Source organism: Phalacrocorax aristotelis, chromosome 21 (genome assembly GCF_949628215.1).
Source record: "Phalacrocorax aristotelis chromosome 21, bGulAri2.1, whole genome shotgun sequence".
NCBI lineage: Eukaryota > Metazoa > Chordata > Aves > Suliformes > Phalacrocoracidae > Phalacrocorax > Phalacrocorax aristotelis.
The window spans coordinates 6,228,124-6,247,903 of record NC_134296.1 but is presented as its reverse complement, the minus strand read 5'-3'; the positions used below and the strand labels follow the sequence as shown (position 1 = coordinate 6,247,903).

At 52.7% G+C, this 19,780-nt stretch overlaps 1 protein-coding gene across 1 annotated transcript; it reads left to right on the top strand.

Moving 5' to 3' along the window:
* Positions 1-484: 484 nt before the first annotated feature.
* Positions 485-5,561, top strand: IL10 (interleukin 10). The gene is made up of 5 exons (XM_075115341.1): positions 485-733; positions 2,185-2,247; positions 2,545-2,697; positions 3,394-3,459; positions 3,762-5,561. Exons 1-5 carry the CDS (start codon positions 575-577, stop codon positions 3,852-3,854), a joined length of 534 nt encoding a protein of 177 aa, XP_074971442.1. The 5' UTR covers positions 485-574; the 3' UTR covers positions 3,855-5,561.
* The last annotated feature ends 14,219 nt before the right edge of the window (positions 5,562-19,780 follow it).

Below are 19,780 nucleotides of genomic sequence, written 5' to 3'. Positions count from 1 at the left end.
AGGATAGCATTAGAAAGCCTAAGGAGGTGACAGTGTATATGTGCAGGTTCATTAAAAACAATGCTGCTGAATTATGCATGGTGCTGGTGATCCTAAGCGCAGGTTTGATATGGAGGTTTAAAAATAGAAACACTTTTTTTCCCCTAACAATAGGACGTTCATCTAAAAATAAAAAGCAACTGTGAGAATGCAGAAGTAACCTCACACAGCACCTTTTCTTCTCCACGTTATATCTGAAGCTTTCCTCTTTAGCCACATTTAAATTTACAAGAAGCAAGCAATGAAAAAAAAATGCAGAGTCTAAGCACAAAAGATTTGATGGGGTGTGAGGAGAGGAGGGGGGTCAAGAGAACAGGAAACCCAAGTTGACGGGAAACCCGAGTGACATTTGGTTTTAATGAATGACTTAAAACCCCAATATTGCTCGTCAGGAAATGGGGAGAGGAAATTGAGCGATGTTTTGAGAGTATAAATTAGGGGCTCCATCAAGGTAAAGGCTGCAGATCTGCTTTTTACCCTCCTGTGAAATTCAGCTGACAGCTGGACCGAGAGGCAAGCAGCAAACTTTCACAGCATGCAAACCTGCTCAGCCCTGGTCTTGCTGCTCCTGGCTGCCAGCACCCTGCCTGCCAGGTGCTCGCGCACCGAGCCCAGCTGCCTCCACTTCTCCGAGCTCCTGCCTGCAAAGCTCAAAGAGATGAGGATCAAGTTTGAGGAAATTAAGGAGTATTTTGTAAGTATAACCCTCCTAGTCTCTCCTTCTCGTTTTACTTTTTTTGGTTTTTTTTTTTTGTTGTTGGTTTTTTTTTTTTGCAAAGTTCAGTAATTTGGATGAGGGGGAAGGCAGCTTCCTCCCAGCAGAAATGATTTGGCTGCGTATTATGCTATGGGCTGACAGGGGTGAGCACAAGAAGGTCAGTTTCATTGCTTGCTAAAAGGCAACGTGCAAGGGTTTTTTCTTCCTAGTTTTAGTTACAATGAACTCGAGAGATTTCATAACGCATCTTTGTGAACCTTCCTAGCCAGACTTCCCCCTGAATGTTGCAGACCAAGTTATTCACTGAATTGGTAGGAAGGAAGCAGTCCCTTCTTCAGGGCAATGAAGTCCAGCCTTGCTGAAGTCAACTCTAGATGAAAAGGGAAACCTTTTCCTACAGACTTTTTCTTTGAAAGAACCACAAAAGCCTGAACATGGTATTTTATGACTGGAGAAAATCTACAGTACCTAGCGCTTGCTGCAGTGCCTGCAAAAGGTCACTGCTTCGCATCGCAGTTAACGGGAGCCTCGGGGTTGGTGAGAAAGCAGCACAAGATATACTCAGAGCAGTTGTCATTGCATCAGTACTGCTAGAGATGGTTGGTCACATCTGTGTTACTATCTTAGTTAATGTCAGTGTTTTAGCAATAGAACAAGCTAATTCTCCAGATTAAATCTCAGGCTAAAGTCATGACTTGTATCTATTGTCAAATGAACACAGTCAAGACTCTAAATTTAAAGCTTGCTGTAAATCTCCCAGTTAATGTTGGAAAGGAATATTTTTAACCTCCCAGGAAAGCTTTGGTACCTTGGTGCCATGGGGTGATGCTTTGGCTTGTGCCAGCCCACCCTGCTGCAGTGCTCTGCTCTTCCAGAGCCGATGGTGAAACAGAGGCACCTCAAGAACAAACACCCTTTGCAGACCCCTTTTCCCCTGTTGACTGGAGACTTACAGAGGTAACAAAACCAGGAGAGATTAAACCCTCCCGCCCCGGCGAGCCCGCGGGCAGCCCGGCTGGGGTGGACACCTCGCTCCAGGGCCTGCCGTACCTTTGCCACCCAAGTGAAGAGCAGTGCAGTTTGCATCAGCGCTCTTACATAAACACCCTCCGCAGCTGAAGCGAGCGTGCAGCGCTGGCAGCGGCGGGAGGAGTTTCACATTAACGAAATCGGTGGTACTGAAGTTTGTGATTTCACTATCTCGCTGTCTTGACCTAACGGCAGTTTCACTGCAAGATTACAGACCAAAGAATGGGCGACTCCCGTAACTGGTGTTACGGTACCGTGCACGAGTGTGCCGGGTGCTTTTTGCCTTCGCTTCGGTGGGACCATAATTACAAACAATGAAAACGATCATTCAGTAGGGCAAAGGGAAAGGGAGCGTTGATGCCTGCCTAAGCTCATGTTTCCATTGCATCCTTCTACAGCAATCAAAAGATGATGAACTTAGCGTCCAGCTGCTCAGGCCTGAACTGCTAGATGAATTTAAGGTAAGAATTCTAATTCTTATCTAAGTCCCTTCTCCTTCAGCCAGTGTTTTGTAAGAAAGGCAGCAGATTGTAAATTGGGGTGTTTTCAATGTCAGACAAGGTCAGTTCTCCAGCCAAGCAGTAACACATGTGTCTGCGGCAGGGCTGATGCATGGTACCCCCCCACATTGCAGCAGCAGCAAGCAATGCTAAAATGCTGCGCGTGCCCTGACCACCACTGTGATTTTGGTTTTTAAAAACACCCACACGCGTCGGTGCTTGTGGCCGGCCCCAACGCGGTTACCTCCTATCGCCCAGGGGAGCTTCGGCTGCCAGTCAGTGTCGGAGATGATGCGGTTCTACATGGAGGAGGTCCTGCCCAGCGCCATGAGGACCAGCACGGACCACCAGCAGAGCATGGACGACCTGGGCAACCTGCTGCTGAACCTGAAGGCAACGATGACGCGCTGTGTGAGTGGGGCTCAGCATCACGGGGCGGGAGGGGGATGAAATCAGTGCTCCAGCGAGGCAGGGGCAGTCCCAGACCAGCAGCAGGGAGGGGAGCGGGTGCTGGGTCTCCCCAGAGCAGAAGCGTGGGTGTCGGGATGGTGTGGAGGAGCAGGGTTCTGGGCAGGCAGTACCCATAAGGATGGGGTTTCTCCTAGTCCCTGCTCTCCAGGTTTTCATCCGTTAAATACCGGTGATTCAGAGGCACCACTTATTTTCAGCCAGCCCCGCCCAACATAGTCTGGCTGGAGGCATAAGGGGAGGGAGGGCGGAAGGGCTGTCCCTTACCTGGGTGTTGGAGCAGCACGGCTCCGTGATGATGCCGTGACCCCATCACCTGCCAGCGGCTGAGTCAGATGGGGCGAACCCTGCCCTGGGCAGAGCGTGCCACGGGGCCCCCCTTGTCCAGCCCCGGGGCCGGTGGCAACGGGCACGGCGCTGGGAAAGGGCTCAGGGGCCGTGCTCGGGTCGCGCCGTGCTCGTTTCGCCAGCACACAGTGCAAAGCAGCGGCGGTTGCAGCCCCGGAGAGCCCCATGGCCCCACGTGGGGAAGGGGAAGGTGGAGAGCGGCGGGGCGGCAGTGACGAGGGGAGAGCCGCCGCCGCGCACCCCGGGAAGGAAACCCGTGTGGTTGACGCTGTTGTTCTCATCCCTTCGCAGCACAGATTCTTCACGTGCGAGAAGAAGAGCAAAACCATAAAGCACATTAGGGAGAAGTTTGATGAGGTAAGGTCCCCTCTCGCGTGGCCACGCTGAGGTTGGGAGGAACCCACCGCCCCAGGCGAGGCAGTGGGTTTTAATGCCGGCTTCAACTTAGGACAGAGAACAGAATCCAAGGAAGTCTTTAATTATATACATACCTAAGGCAGAGAAATCCAGCAAGCAATGCTTGGAGGAGCAGCCAGCACGTTCTCCTGAGGGGCTGGGCAGAAAAGCTGGAGATGATGGAGGAAGGAAAATATGTCTAGTGATTGTACATCACATATATAGTCACATTCAGACTTAAACGGAGTGGCTTTCACCTGCAGATGAACGAGAACGGCATCTACAAGGCCATGGGAGAGTTTGACATTTTCATCAACTACATCGAAGAGTACTTGCTGATGAAGAGAAGGAAGTGAAAACGCCCCCGGGTCTGCACCTTTCGCACAAAATCCAGCTATTTTTTCAGAAATCACTTTAGGCTGCAAGAGCACACAAGAGATTAAGTTATCTTAGGGTTCAAGTCAAGAATTACAGTCAGTAACTTCTACTATTATATTTAAAAGTGGGGGTTTTTTAACAACTGAATTTAATATTTATTACTTCTAATACCTCAGTATTTATGTTTACAGTATGCTTTAAAGAAAAGTGTGATGAGCTTGGAAAATACTATTTATTGTTCAATATTCTAGTACTGTCTATGATAGTGCTATTTTATTCACAGCTTCAGAACACCCAAAGCAGCATTTTTCTGGGGAGCAGAGCTTATCCTGATGCAGTTTCACTGAGCATGGTTGCCTGATCAGGAGCAATTCCCGCCCTGAGTTCAGCAAAGCACTCTCCTCCTGTTCCATCCCTCTGTTTATGCAATCAAACTTTTTTCTGCATAACCCTGTACTCCCTCTGATTGTGCACTTGGAATTAGGCACTGAAATATTCAAAATTATTCCATGCCTTGCATTGAGCAAAGCAGCCATAAATGTAACCAAGGGTATTCTTTTCTCCTGTGCTTGGAAAGCAAAGTGGAGGAGGAAGAGGAGGAGGACCTGCACTCCACTGAACAGCACGTGCTCAGGCCACAGCAATAGATCAGTTAACCCCACCTCTAGACTTCAGCCTATATTTTGCTTCAGGTTAAAGAAAAAGTAGTAGCAGGAATTAAATGTTTGGTTCTAATAGAACTTGACTTAAATGTTGTTAACGAGTGACTTTGAGAGCTGCTCGGTCAGCCACTCTGCACTTTTGAAAGTTTATTTAGTATTTTCCAGTCTTTGATTGGGTTTTACTCACTGTTTTGTTGGTTGCTTTTTTTTTTTTTTTTAGAAGTTAATTAACCACCATTTTAAGGTGGGTTGGGTAATTTGCATTCAAATTCATAAAGCTGCACGCAGCACTGACAATATTCGGGTTTGTGTTATTTCTCATCCTGCACACGAGGAGCTGCAGCAGACACGTGCTGCAGGGCGAAGGCTGCAGAGAGCAGCTTCGGGGCCCCCGTGGGCTGCTGCTTTTCAGGCTCCCCTTCCGCGTGCCCCCGTGAGTGCTACAGCCAGAGGAAAGTGTCATAACAAGGAGGCATTTGCTTCTAATATTTAGAAGTACTAGGGCACAGTGTGATGAAACACAGTCAGTTTGTTGTTGGCTTTGTAAGTTACCACCGAAGAGAGGCTGTTTGTACTTGATTTATTGTATTTGTACATTTATGGTGACAGAAGGGCATTCCTGCTGGCAGCCTGCCCGCATGGGAACTGGTTATCCCAGAGCAAGGGTGGCCCCAAAGCAGGAATGTGGGTCGCTCCTTCCACTGAGATCAGTTGGGTGGCATTGGCTCAAGGGCAGCGTGGGAGCCGAACACTGTAAAACACAACTGAAGCTTCTTACCACGGCATGTTAAGCTCCTGCTGAGCTGGCTCTGTACTCATTTTTCCACCAAACGCCTTGGCTTGGATGTTGTAGAGAAGCAAGGACGGCCCCAGAGCCACGGCGAGAGCCAAGAGCTTCAGCAGCTCCGTTCCTGGGGCAGTCACGCTGGTGGGGACACCGTGCCTTGGCCACAGCTTCTGTCACTGTGTGAACTTTTGCATTTTATCTGTATGAAAAGAAATCTTTTTTCTCTCTAATAAAGACCTCCTAATGAATAAAGCCTCTGTTCTGTTCTTGCACGTTGTTAACAGGGCTGTAAATCAGCACCAGCACATAGATGCCGTGCCCAGTGTCACTGTGCTGGGGAAGAGCCCAGCGGGCACGGATCCAGGCGAGGAGGGCCGCTGAGGATGCGCTGCATGCATTAACGGCCAGGGAAGTGCAAAGACCTGAGGTCCTCACATTGACATGCAAATTTCTGACAAATTTTGCCAGAACAAAATACCCGCCAGCGATTTCTTACAGTAGAGAAATGCTGGCCCCAAGGTACTCCGTGGGTCACTCCAGCCTCTTCAGCCTCCAACAGTAAAGTGTTTCAGCCATTGCCCTTTTCGGAGCAGCAATTACAGTTAAATAACCGGTTACGTGCCCGAATGTCGTTGATAATCAGCAGGGCTTTAACATCCCTGCGTCTCCCTTCCCCTGGTTTACAGGAGATAGCGCTTCTGCCTCTTTATCTACTGAGTTGTTTTTAACTTCATATTTGTTCTCAGTCAGGATGAGGCCTTGATCCTAGATCAGATAGTACCTACCAGCTAAAAACGAGGCTAATACAAATTAACAACAGAACTGTTTGCTTTTCCTCAGGCTGGGGATTATGTATCTATGCACATGGATCCATACGCACAGCAGTTGAGTCCCAAACAAAACCGAGCTGGCATTTAAAGCTCTGTTACGAATAAACCCAGAGCTCAACCAGCACAACCATTTCCAAACGCCAGCTCACACCGAGAGCCCAGGCGGCTGCTGGTGGGCACCCACCTGGCCCCATTGCTGTTTCACTTTCCAGCCCCTTTAGCTTTCACTGCTCTTAGCCCTTTACTTGCACGTGCAGCAGAGTCCAGGTGTTTATTGGCAGCTGGGGTTTCTTTCCTCACTGCATTAGAAACAAAATATTTTCAGTTAATGACAATTTCTAAGTCTATTTCTGCCCAGACTTCAGCCTGGTATCGGTCAGTGGAACCGCTGAATTTGCCCACGAGATTATTTGTGTTCTTAGTAAAACCTGCACTTGTGACCATTGCTTGAAGCTTCACCCCGGGCAGATCTGGTCCACGTGTTCTCCTGACCCCTCGGCATGCATTTTCATCCCTTTTACATAACTTTTCTTCCATGGGGAGGTAGGAAACAGCTCTCAGAGCCCATGTCAACAGGTCAAGACAGGAGGCCAAGGGCCCTTGTGAATGAAACTTGTGCCTGAGCTCTGCCCTGCGTGGAGAAAAGGGCAGTGTCAGCTCAGCTGTGGTGAGTTTTTCAGTAAAGCTCACTCACTCTGGTTAAAATAACCACAGGAAGGAAGCAGATGGGATGCCTCTTGCTGTATGGAGAACGAAGGTTTCCAGTTACCTGATGCTACAAGGAGTCGTTTGATTGAGAAGAAAATGGAGGCAGAGCAAGTCAGCAACCTGGACGGGATGGCTGCCTGCTGGCAGGGGCGTCGGTGTGCGAGAGGAGCTGGCAGAGCGGGGAGAGGCAGCTCTGCTCCTCCGAAACTGGGTTGAGAAGGTGGAGGGACTCCGGCAAGGTGTGGCGGGGCTCCCAGCCAGGAGCCAGGGTTCGCTCAAGGGAGAGAGAAACAAGAGCCAGGGGACATTCGATGCTAGATCGCCATGCAAGCCACGTACAAAGAAGTCTGTGCCGTTTGTCACCAAGACACGGGGATGTTTGCGTCATGACGCAGCTCTGGTGGGCAAAAGCACGTAAACACACCTCTGACTAAACATATGTATCATCTCCAAGAAGCTTTAGGAAGGGTGCTCTGGAAATCCCAGCAGAAGCTGCCTGGGCAACCAGAGACAGACTCTACCATGGAGAAATGACATTTCCAGCAGAGAAGCAATCACCATGATTCATTTCTGGCCATGTCCTCAAGCATCCTTTTTCCCGTTGCCAGGCCAGCCCTATCCTGCCAGGATGCACTGCTTAAAGAAAAAAAAGGAAAAAAAAAAAAAAGGTGGGGGAAAAAACCCAACCCAAAGGGCAACCTTCAGAGTTGAGACACCCAAGGCACTGTTACAGGTCACCCGTGTGACTCATGACACCTACCTCAAACCAGAGTCACAGCACCAGCATCACCCAGCTCCCTGCTCGCAGCATCTTGCCAGGCTACACCCTGAGCTGACACCCGCTGCACGTGTTGGGTGTGGGGGGGCAGCTCTGCGGACCCCCTTGGGTCCCAACACCAACTAACATGCCAAAAACATCAGTGTTTGGGGGGAAAAAATAAAAACAACAACAACAAAGTGGTCTTCTGCTAGAGTAGCGTGGTGCCATCGCAGCGTGAGCTCTGCGCACGCCATCAAAGCCGACTGAAGCAGTGGTGGGTGAGATGAGCTGAGGGGAGATCTGGAGCGCTGGGCTAGGGCTCAGCCTCTGCTGAGCTGGACCCCAGCAGGGCCGCGCGAGCGCAGGACGAGACCCCAGGCACAGCATCCCCTCTGCAAGGGACAGTGCTCCCCTACACACCTCTTCCATGTGCAACCTTCTGCTTCTCAGGCAATGCCGCAAGCTGCCGCGGCGGGAGGCTGCGTGCACCGGTGGAGCGCATTATCCCCCATCGCTTAGTGCTGATGCAGTTCTTGCCAATCTCGGTGTCAGTCTGGGTGTTACAGTAACAGCACAAGACTGTCGCATAGATCAGAGGCAGTGGTTTTCTGTTTTTTTTTTATCCCACAGAAGCAAATGGTTTCCTTGTTGGGTATCTTCTTCCTGAGAGCTCAGCTCACTGTCTGATCAGCAGCCCCGGCACCTGGGAGCCTGAGTCACTCGCCCAGCCTCGGCCACTCCTGCCTGCCTAAGCAAGGTTGAGATTCTCACCGGGCCAAACACCACGTCTCAACCGGGCGACGTTAGTGCCGCAAAGGTTTCCGTCTGGTGCGGCTGCATGAGGTTAAGCCACTTCTGGGGTTTAAAAAAAAAACCAATGTTTAATAGTTAAACCCTAGAAGAAAGAATTGGAGATTCTGTCTAAATACAGGGAAGGATTATCAGACCCTCCGTTCCTGAGGGGCAGCTGCTCTGCTCTTGAAAGAGCATCACCATCAGGTCAGAAACAAACCCACTGGGAACGGCGTGGCTGATCCAGCCTGGCATAACACGGCCAACACTAATCCCATTTCTGCCTCCTGCACAGCCCATCAGTCAACACCACTGCACCAAGGACCACCGCCTGATTTTCATTTTCCCCTTCAGAAAGTCCAGTCAGTGCTCACTCAACAGAACCTCCTTCTGCGGTTAAAGCCACACATTCCTGACAGCCCTGTGCAGGGCAGCGAGCCCCGAGTGGGCTCCGTGGCACACGACCAGCAGACGGGAACAACCCACTGCGGCCGGCGAAGTCCAGGCTTGCCTAACCACGCTGCCACGCAGGCAGGGGTTTTCATGGTGAAACCAGCTGAGCCGCAGCAGATGAATCACTGCCAGCCAGTGCCGGAGCAGGCGCGCTGGCCATCGACCCCGCTGCCAGCGGCATGGCGTGTGCGAGGTGCCGCAGTGCAGGCAGTCACTCCTTCCACTTTTATTTTTCCCCCATCAGAGAGAATCCTGGCTCGCAGGAAGATGCAATACCCAGCCAGAGCGTGGGTATTGGCACCCACAAACCCCGCGGATGCCAGGTTTGCACGGGGAAAACTGTTAGTCATTTCACAAGTGCTTTAGTTTAACTGCTGCAACTTATGCACAAGCACATGCGCATGTGGATGAAACTCCTGAGCCCTCCAAAAGTGCCCAAGCATCAGCTGCTCCCCAGCACATAAGCAAGTTTCACTTAAAATAAGGAACTTGCCAAGAACGGCAACACACGAGAGCATTTGCTGCCCGAAGGAGCCGTTTCTTCTGCTTTTTTCTGTTTTCTGTATAGAAACTTTCCTGAAAGCCGTAAGCACCCTGGTGCTGGACAGTATATACTTGCTGTCAAGAAAGTAATTAAACCACTTAGTCGTCTCCCGTTGGCCGACACGGGGAGGGCAGATGAGCTGATCCCAGCTGAACTGGTGGAAGTGTCTCCTGAACGCAGCAAGGCAGGCGCAGATGTCTCCTCTCGCGGGCTGGGCACAAGGAACAAAACCCCGCTGACCTCTTGTAACAGGAAAAAAAAAATCGTGTCTCTTGGCACGAGGAAGACGAGCACCTTCTCCTGGACCCTTCAGCCTCCCAGGGTGCCACGAGGATCAGGGACCCAGCTGTTAGCGATACGAGGAACCTTAAGCACTGAAGGGACAAAATCAAAACAAGTAAACTCTGTTTTAACTATTTTTAAATTGCAAAAGCTTTCAGAACTTTCCTGATTTCGGTTGTGGTTACAGTTAACATTTGTTATTTAATTTTAAGTGGCTGTACCACTCAGCCCCACGCAGCTCATGCCTCTCTGTCCTAGATTTTAGCAGCATGTGACAGAAATTGGGGCTTTTGTGATGAAAGAGGTCAGGTAGAGCAGCGAAAACAGGGCAGCGTGCCCCGGCTGGGTGCACGTGTTACCCGAGGGGAGTGGGGGGAAGCAGGCACAGCCCACGGCTTCGCAGGCTGCCACTTTCTTATCTCAGCTGCGTCTGGGTGGCGAGAGCCTGACTAATACTGGGTACAGGAGGGTGCGGGATTACTAAAGCTGGTACTGTGATGCCACCAGCACCGTGCTCACCACAGGCATGTTTTCGATGCTCGGGGGCCCAGTTTCTGGGAAGGCTTGTCTCCATCTCCCAGGGCTAGTGTCCCGTGGACCTGCCGGGGCATGGCCGGAGGGCAGGACACCAGCCCCGAGCATCCCTTCAAGCCTGGGGATCCTCCACACCCCACGCCTCCCCACAGGGCTCCACTTTTGGTATTTCAGTCAGTGAAACCTAAGCCCAATGCCTAATCATTTGAGCTCTGGCTTTACCCATAAGGTGGAGGAGCAGCAGCTCCGGCTGTCTCGTAGCGAGGGGTGTGCAGGGGCATGCACGTTTCACCCCACAGCGTGGGGTCCAGCACGTGTGGTACAGCGGGGGCTTCCCTGCCCCACTCTCAGCATTACCAGGAGCCTTTTTTGGTCTCAGCGTCGACAGGGGTGGCAAGCAGGGCTCCCACAGGGATTGCACGAGGCTGCTGAGAGGGTGCCCTTGCTTTCAAGGGGCAGCAATAGCTGCTCAGCGAGGGCAGGCAGGTGCTGGCGGCGCTGGTCCCGCCTGCGCCCCTCTCTGGGGACAGACCCCAGGGCACTGTATGCTGCAGGATGGGAACCCTGCAAAGCTACAGGTTTTATAGGGACAGGCCTTGCTTCTGTAGGAAGTCAGACAACTGTTCAACTGGCACTTTGTCCTCTGCACAAACCTAACCATCAGTTTTCTGCAGGCTTTAAAGTTTGAGGGCAGATTATTCAGGAGAAAGGATTTCACCAGCTGCCCCAATATAAACGTTTTTTCTCTCCTCTAACACTGTGCAGCAGAGTTTGCCCGAGCCCTTTTCTGAGCTCTGCAGGTTCCTGCCACAAACTCTTCTACTCTCTAACAGCATGGGAAGATGCAAGGCAATAGAAAAAAGAAGTGTACTTTCACACACACTCCCCCAAAAAAGCCCTTAACAGCAAACAGCATACTGACTGTCAGTAAGGCCCTGCACCCTGCCATTTCCACCCTGCTTCACCATCGCTGCTGTTTACCAGTAAGGGTCCAGCACTCCAGCGCAGAGCTTCAGGAGCCACCCACCTCCAGCACCAAGACAGCGATGGGAAACCAGAGCCGAGCGGCCCCGCAGCTGCACCCCAGGCTCCCCATCGCCGAATTCCCCAGGTTACGCACGCAGCCAGTGGAGAGGGGTGTCCTGGTGGGGCACATTCGCGGTGGGTGGAAGAGATTCAGCCCCGGCACACAGATCTGGAGGAAGCATTGCACCGTTTCTGCAGCTGCCACAGGCACTGTTTAAAGCAGAAAGTGAATGGCAAGCAAAACTGAGAAAAGGGGCTACGGGGTAAGCAAAGCCGACCCATTCCCCCGTTTGCCCCTGCAGCTGGTGAATGGGGGCTGTGTGGGGCTGCGGAGACATTCGGGAATGAACGGGCACCTCAGAAAGGTGCCTGGTGTCAGTGGAGCTCCTGCCCCCCGCGGCGTGCTGGGCTCTGCCGCCAGCCGAGCCCCCAGCGCCCCACTGCCCACCAAGGAGCCGAGCTGAGCACCTTCTGCCTGCGCCTCCTCTGCACACAAGCGGTTTCACAATGACTGAGGACTGGTTACCCTCAGCAATACCACGGCAGGCTGGAGGAGCAGCCACCTAACAGGAACAGCAGCCGCTTGCTTTCCCCTTTGCGCTAAATTGCTTTATCCTGATACGTCCTGAGGCTCTGGGGAGGATTCAGCTCCTCATACTGAAACTCAGCCCCAGAGCGGTTCACAAGATGCCTGCGGAGGGCAAAGGAGCAGACTGACAACGTGATGCCACAGAGGTGCACGAAGGCTGTGACACTTCTGTGTCCTCTCCCAACTGGCAAGCTATTGATTTGTGAAAGAGCATGGTACAGATGCACTGACTCACTCTTGAGGCAATTAAATGATGATGCAGAGGAAGGAAGGGAATTTGTTGAATTGGTTCCCATCCTTGCCGGCTCTTCAGATGCTTAAATCAGAGTGCTTCCCCAGCTCTCTGATGGAGGAGGAGATGGAGATCCCAGCCCACGATGTAGGTAGAAATCCTCCGTTGGACGGGGATGGCAATTCAGTGGTTTAACCCAGCCAGTTCTCATTTTCCACCTCTGCTTCTGTGATCTGTTGCCTTTTGCTTCCTGGCAGGGTCTCTCCACCATTTCATCACACCCTGAAGCAACAAAATATTCTTTACTCCAGACAATGGAGCTGGACTGCGAGGTTCCTTTCCTGGCAGTAATGCCAATTTTTTTTTTTTCCCTGAGCTGAAACTTCATTTCCTGAATCTGTTGCAACGCTGACCCCAGCTGCTGCGACTGGCACATCTTGCACACCCTCTCCCTAACCTGCTCACAACTTCCCACTGCTCGGTCAGCCAGAGTTGCTCTGATTTTCAGAGCAGCAAGGAACAGCTTTGTCCCTCCTGGTTGGAAGAGGTGCTGCAGAAGTCTAGAGCCGGATTCCTGTGGGCCTGTTCTAACCTCGAAGGACAATTTCTGGAGAGGACCTTACTGTTAGTGAGCAACACATTTTGTTCCTGGGCATCTTACTTTAACAGCTAGGTTTAAATTGTCAGTCATTGCCTGTCATCTTACAGCCAGCTCCAGCAAGCCCTCGGCAGAATCCCTCTAACCCCAGGCTCAAACAAGCCTGATGCAAACAGATCCTTTACTAATCTGTCATTTTTTAGCATTAAGCAGTTTAACCGTGCCAGCACGCTTCGTCCCAAGTGCTGCAGCAGGAAATCCTGACAACCCTCTGCTATGCCTGATCCCAGTTCTTAGAAAAATACAACCGTCATCTGATTTTTCACAGGTAGTTGTGCTTTTTTTAGTACAACATCCCATCAGCTGTACCTGGGGTACCACCCGACCTACGACAGAAACGCAGCCTAAGTCAAGGCCTACTTGGCCAACAGAAGATTGCAGTTAGCTCTCATTTAGGTTTAGAGGAGGCTTGCAAGCACTGATAGCTCGCGCATGGAGAAACGTCTCCTCGCAATCGTAATCCTTGTCATTAGAAAACGAAGGGTGCTGGCAAACTAGCAACGATGCACAACGGCTTAGTGCTCCTCTAGTCTCAATTGCACAACGTGCCTTCCTGTCCCACACATCCACAGGGGCCCCGAGGACAGCTTGTCCTTCTGGGGTTGTCCAGGGTTGACCAACACTGTGGGAGTGCAGCAAACTGCCGCCGCAGCCACATCTCGAGGAGGGGGAGATGCAGTGCTCTCAGCTCTCTGGGCCTCGCCTCTGTCCCTGCAAGAGCAGCAGCTACTTCTCGCATCGACAGGCTAGGAAACAGAGATCTTTGTGATTCATCTCTCAGGTAGTAGCAAATACTGATCATCTACCTGGAGCAAAGCCAGACTTTTGATCAAAACCAATCCCCTCGATAGTGAGAAATATTTTTTTTTTTCCTTAGCAGGAAGTTTGCTACTAAAAATAAGAAGGTGGGGTGAGGAAAGAGGGTTTATTTTCCTACTAACTACTAAAAATCTAAAATGTTGCGGTGAATCTTTCACATATTCCTTCAGAGTCAGCAAGTCACACGTACAGTCCCTTGATTTTGTGTGAAGCATTGGGCGGCTACGTCATAGCACGTACGTACATGGATTACGTGGTGGATGAGGATGCTAAAAGGTTACCTTAAATCTAAATTCAAGTGGAGTTCTGCAGCTTCAGCTCCAAAATCAGAAGCAACCATTGGCACAAACCACATCCCTTCAGCGCTTACAGCAGCTCGGGATGCAGTTGGATCCTTGAGGGCTTTCGTTTGCAATTGTGAAAGTACACGCCGAGGGAGGGAGGGCTGTGTTTTGTTCAGGGCACCCAGCCTTGCGGCACAAGGGAAAGGGAGGGCTGCGTGAGCGTCAGCTCCGCTGGGGCTCCCCGGAGGCGAAAGTCAGCCCTCCTGACCGGCTCTGGCTCAGCCTGCTCTGGGTACAAGGCGTGGAGAGGACTGGTTACCCGCAAGGCTCTCCCAAAGAAAGAGCCCAAAGGCTCTCCAAGCCCAGGTCCAAGCCATGGCAGGAGGCTCCCAAGGATGTGTCTAAAACGAAGCCAGCCCAGTGCCAGCAACACAGGAGGGAGGGCAGAGTCAGGGGTTCCACAGCCGCACAGGGCGTAACAAGGAAAGAGGCATCAAGGAGTCCAGTCACAACCCAAATGTGTAAGAGGATGGCGGTCCTGAACACTCCCAGGTGACCTTAAATGAAGTTCAGAAGCAAGTCCTGGGTGGTGGGAAACCTCGGGGAAGAAAGCTGCATGCTGCCTTTGTCATTCTGCTCAGGCCCAGGCATCATTTGTGTCTAGAGCTACAAAATGCAGCCTTTGAAGCCCAGGGATGCCCTTTGCAGTCTCCCTGTGACATTTCTCCAAAGCTGAGGACAAACCCAGGGCGATGGGAGAGCTGTCTTTGGAGGATGACTCTACGAGCAGGCACTGGGGACAGTGTCCAGCTGTGGGTCCTGGTTCTGGGAAGCAGTAAGAGTGATGGCTGAGGAGCCTGCTGCTGCTGAAGGAAGGGACACTGAGGCACGCTTCAGTGGAAGCTCAGTCGGCTGGTCCCTCGTTCTGGGCTGGGGGCAAGCACACCAGGGCAGCCTGGGAACACCAGAGCAGCCTCTGCTTGTCATTGGCACCCAAAAGCACCAGAGTCATCACCAGGCTCCAGATGGTGGGTGTGGGATTTCACTGTCTGCACCACCACTCCTGGTTTCCAGTTAGTCTTGAAGTAATTTCAAAAAGAGTTAGCAAGAGAGACTCTCACATGTGTATCTCATTGCCCTTTATCTTGGTGGCTTATCTTCAGCTTCTAGTTGCAATCAGCCATCTCTACCTTCCTTTAAGGCCAAGCAAAGTTCAGGATGAACCAGGTGACATCGGTACAGGTGTACAGAGACTGCAGTGTTGTTATTTACTGGCTGGAGCTACCGTGGAGGAAATTCAGTTCTTGTCAGCTTCCACCTCTTTCCAAATAACTTGTAGTTTCAGAGCATCTTCACCATGAAAATTGGGGAAAAAAAAAGCCTTATTCGAAGCCCCCGTCTCCCCCTGGCACACAAGCTGCCAGAGCTGCTCAGATTCACAGCAGCCAGTGCCCTGGGCCTCCCACTAGCCACCCCATCACTGCAGCATCCTCCGTCCCCAGGGGGGCTCTCTTGGCTGCAGAGACAAACCGCAGATTCCCCAGGGGAGGAAGCTCTGATGCGACAAAGCCCAGGGGAAGCAGAGCAGCTCACCTGCCCGTGCGGATGCAGCCTCTTTGCCAGCCCAGCAGTGACTGCTGCTCACGGCGCGGGAGCCGCGGAGCCGGGGCTGGCACGGGCGGCACGAGGGCTACAAAACTCCATCTGCTAAACGCGGCAGAGGGAACTGGAAATATCACTGTGAAATGACAAGAGTGGCAGTACGTAACTGGCTCACAAGGTAACACGGGATCCACCCATATCAGAAGGCTCAGGTATATTCTGTGTGAGGACCTAACCCTGCAGCAAAGCGCTGGAGAGCCCAGGATACCTGTATCGTGGGTATAGAGAGCTGTGGGGGGCATGCACACCCGCCGGGTGGGGGTGTTGGGTGCTCATAAACCCAGATCTGCTTCCCTGGGCCCAGCTCTGCCCAGAGCATCCCCGTGCTAGCCCTGCCCCATGTCCCCAGCTTTCCGTACTCCGCTCCCACCGCAGCTGGCAGGGCTCGCCCCGAGTCATGGCCAACCATCACTCACATGTCCCAGATCAGTGCCTTATTCGAAGGGTTTATATCCTGGTTCTCCTTTGAGTGTTTTTTCGCAAGCACGATGCGTAGCATCGGTCTCGTCTCCTCCAAACAAAGCTGGATTCCTTCACGCTGCTTTTTTCATCCTCACCTGACGCCGGTGAGCAAACGGCACCAAGCATTCCCCCAGCTCACAGTTGCCCTCTCCTCTCTCCTTCAGCCTATTTATTTACAGCGCTTTGTGAACAAATCGGTCTAAAAATTTTGCTTTCAAACCTGAAGCAACAAAATATCGCCCTGCATGAGTAAGCCTCTGTTCTCACCCAACGCCCACACTGACCCAGCTATTCCTTTTAGTATCAACAGCTTTACAGAAAACAGACCTCTGTTTTTAATCCACCTAGCCAGACACTGTGAAAGCAGTGACAGAAAGAAAGAGTCTGGCGTGCTGCAGCAAGAGAGATTTCTGCTGGGGAGGGAGGGAGGAGTGGTGGGTGGACGGGGTGACACCATGCCCACCCCTTTCCTCTCCCAAAGCTGGGAGCAGGGATGCGCGGGAGAACCCGGGGAGCTGCGGCAGGGCCACCTCTGGGAGACCTGCTCTGTGCTGCTGCCTTCAATGCCAATGCCAAAATGGAGGGGAGGGGGTAGGGGGGCGCAGCCCTGGGAGCAATCCCCCACCCTGGGTGGGCAACGCAGGCAGCTCGGTGGCCATCAGTGCGTGCTAAGCTCTGCTCTTCCCTCCCAAACAGGCAGAAAACATTGCAAGCCGCAAATCTTCCCACTGGAGTTGAGATTTGTGTCAGTAAGCACCGTGATTTCCAGAACAGGCTCTTGGTAATAAAGGAAACCCAAACCTCAGCCCCCCTACCCCGAGACAACTCGGGGTTTTCATTACTAGGATTACGTTTGTTTATAAAACCTTTTTTTCCAAAACATTGAACCTGTGAAAGCCCATTAGGGCTAACAGCAGCCACAGGCTCAGCCCCTGGAAAAACCTGCCTGTGCTTCACACCTCTCAGTGCTGCGCATATTTGTACACGCCACGTTTCCGCTTCAGTAGAGTGAACAGCATGGTGCAAACGGACATGATTTACTGTTAGGGTTTTAGGTATTAGCTCACTGTTTTGGAACTTGGCAGCTAAAGAAACTACTCCTCCCTGCTTGGCTTCTGCAAGTGGGATTGGAGGAGGTCACCAAAGCTCCTCTTCTCAGCCACCTCCCGCTCCCATGTCACAGCACCTTTGCGGGATTTGACTTCTTTCCTTCCTGCCCAGCCGCACGGCAGCATCCCGCGGCGGCACTTCTCGGAGCAGCCTGTGTACCTGCCAGGAACAGGGCGAGTGCTCCCGAGCCGGCTTGAGTGCCACACGTTCGGTGCCACCACTTACACCCCAGCATTAAAACACCTTCTTAAGCAAAAGGAGCGATGTGCCATCCTGCACCCTCCATCCACGAGGCACAGCCTTGCAGTTAAGGCAAAGATGGGACTCTAGTTTTGGGGTGTTGTGCCAGCCCCACAGACCCCACAGCTCCAGCCTCTCCTGCCTCCATCACACCCACGGCGGCGAGGGGAGATGACACCTCGACAGTTTACAGCCCCCCGCCTGTACCTGCAGCTCAGCATCATTTACGCCTTGAAAAACACGGCGCTCCTTTCCAGCCTGATTTCTTCCCCACCCGTTGGACTGCAGCGGAGCATCTGGAGGCGCTCAGGTCCAGGCCCCAGCGGCTGCAGAAGCGGACAGGGCGCTGCCTAAATGGCACCAGGCTGCTCTGCTAGAAAACCCACCATGGGGCTCGTTGTGCCCTGCCCTGCCCGCAGGCAGGCGGCCATCGTGGTGGTCACAGCGTAAAAATCTCAGGGACAGAGCGCCAGAGGTGATACGGGATGCTGGAGGTGACCGGTCCCACAGGGCTGAGCTGGGGCCACCGGTGCACCCCGTGTCCCACCAATCCCACGGGCAAAGCTACGCTAAAAGCCTGGCTCTTCTAAACCTCTGCACAAGGACAGCACAACATCAGGTTTTGCAAACGGGTTAAAAGCACCACAAAGAGATGCAGCCTGTCAGGCTTTTCTAAGACAACTCAAATGTTTTTTCCTGACAGCTACAACATCAAGCCATTTGCCAGAGACCAGAGTGTAGAAAGTGCTTGTTTAAGCATTTGTAAGTGCAAAGGGGCGGGTTTGTTTCAGGCGGAGGCAGCTCAGCTCGAGACCCTGGCAGCTCCGAGTTCCACTTTCAGCCTCTCAACCTTACACTTGGCGCAAACGCCGCTGCACGGTGGTAGCGTTTTGCTAACTTCTTGAAAAGACAAAACCTTTTCAGTCAGTGCATCTCCAAACCACAACGTGTGCCGACAGTTTTACTGCGCTGCCAGCGCACGGCCGCAGCTGGAAGCTGCCACGTGGGACCTGCAGAGCCGCCGCAGGGAAAGTCTCCCTCCGAGCTGCTGCTGTTGCTGCATGCATCCCTCCTGGCAGCACCCTATGTCGGGCTCAACTAAACCTCATATGCAACAGGAAGGGGAGGGCAGGGGGGAAATAATCGAAAAAACAACCCAGTTTAGCGAGAAACAGCAAGCCCCTGGCAAACCTAGCGTTTCAGGGTCACCAGGAGTTGAGGCACGTGGAGAAACTCAGAGCTCCCAGGGCCAGAAGAAAGGAGCGGAGACATGTACTGCCACAGCTGCTGGAGGAGGCTGAAGCTCCAGGTCCTTCCGGGGGTTGATGCCGTCTCCTCCCCACCACCACCCGCACATCGGTTCCTGTCCCTGTGCCCCCGAATCTGCTCTGCAAAAGCTGGAGGGAAACATTTGAACAGCAGCAGCAAGGGCTCACAAGGCTGGCTTCAGCAGCAGGACACTTAAAGCAAAGGCATGAAGGAAAAATGTAACAGGACCTACAGAAAAGGTCTGTCCATCCAAAGCAGCTACCCTGCACCATGGGCATGGGCTGCGCAGACCCATGGCTCCCCAGGCAGCGCAAGCAAGTCTTACCTGGGCCAAAGCAGGACCCTCCAAGGCTGAGAAACATTCTAAGCAATGGCTTTGATGAGCTGCTCAGGACTGAGGAGATGCTGGGGAAGCCCCTGGGACCAGCCCTGCTCTGCCATTAGTGGCTGGGGTCCCACACGAGCAGCTGGTCGCAGTCCTGGGGTCTGGGGCACCACTCCAAACCCAATGGCATGGGAGTGTGAGCTTTGGGGCAGACTCAGGCTGAATTTCACCCAAATGTAGGTAGAAAATGCCTCAGGGAGCTTCTGCAGGTGGGGAGAGGAAAGCCTATTGCATCCCATCCATCCCATCGGAACCAGCAAGAGGCAGCATTACGTGAGAGCCAGGGATGAAGATGTAGGTTGACCAAAGGAGCCCCCAGTAACCAGAGGGGCATCGGGGCACCCCCTCCAGCTCACCACCCTGGTCCAAAACCTCCACCATCTGCACCACAGCCCGGTCGGAGCTGAGCTGCATTACGTGGTGCACATCCCACCCCACATTTCTACATCCCCAAGAGGCCCAGAGGCACCGGGACCCTTTCCAGCAGGGGAGGAAAGGCCCCCACCCCTCTAAACTCCCCACACCCCCAGCCCCAGCACTTACTGCCTCATCCCAGGATGTACCGGGACAGAACCGCCAGCCGCTTCGCCCCAGGGACCTTGTGTATTTCCAAGGCAGCCGGCTGCCGCAGGCAAAGCAAACACCTGCAGCCCGGCCAGCGGTTGAGGTTTTGGCAGCTCTGGCAGCAGCAGCTCGAGGCTTGTTCGGTCAGCACCGCTGGAAAACGCAGCTCCATCAGTTGGAGCAAAGGAAAAAAAAGCACCCTGGCTCCAAGAGTGGTATAATGAAACAATCAGATAAAGAGCCCTTCGTACC

What these genes read in the sequence shown, in the direction of transcription:
- IL10 (XM_075115341.1), top strand. Translation starts at nt 575, where the DNA reads ATGCAAACCTGCTCAGCCCTGGTCTTGCTGCTCCTGGCTGCCAGCACC. An exon ending in AACTGCTAGATGAATTTAAG is followed by an intron (nt 2,248 to 2,544) that starts GTAAGAATTCTA and finishes CCTATCGCCCAG; the next exon opens with GGGAGCTTCGGCTGCCAGTC. An exon ending in AGGCAACGATGACGCGCTGT is followed by an intron (nt 2,698 to 3,393) that starts GTGAGTGGGGCT and finishes ATCCCTTCGCAG; the next exon opens with CACAGATTCTTCACGTGCGA.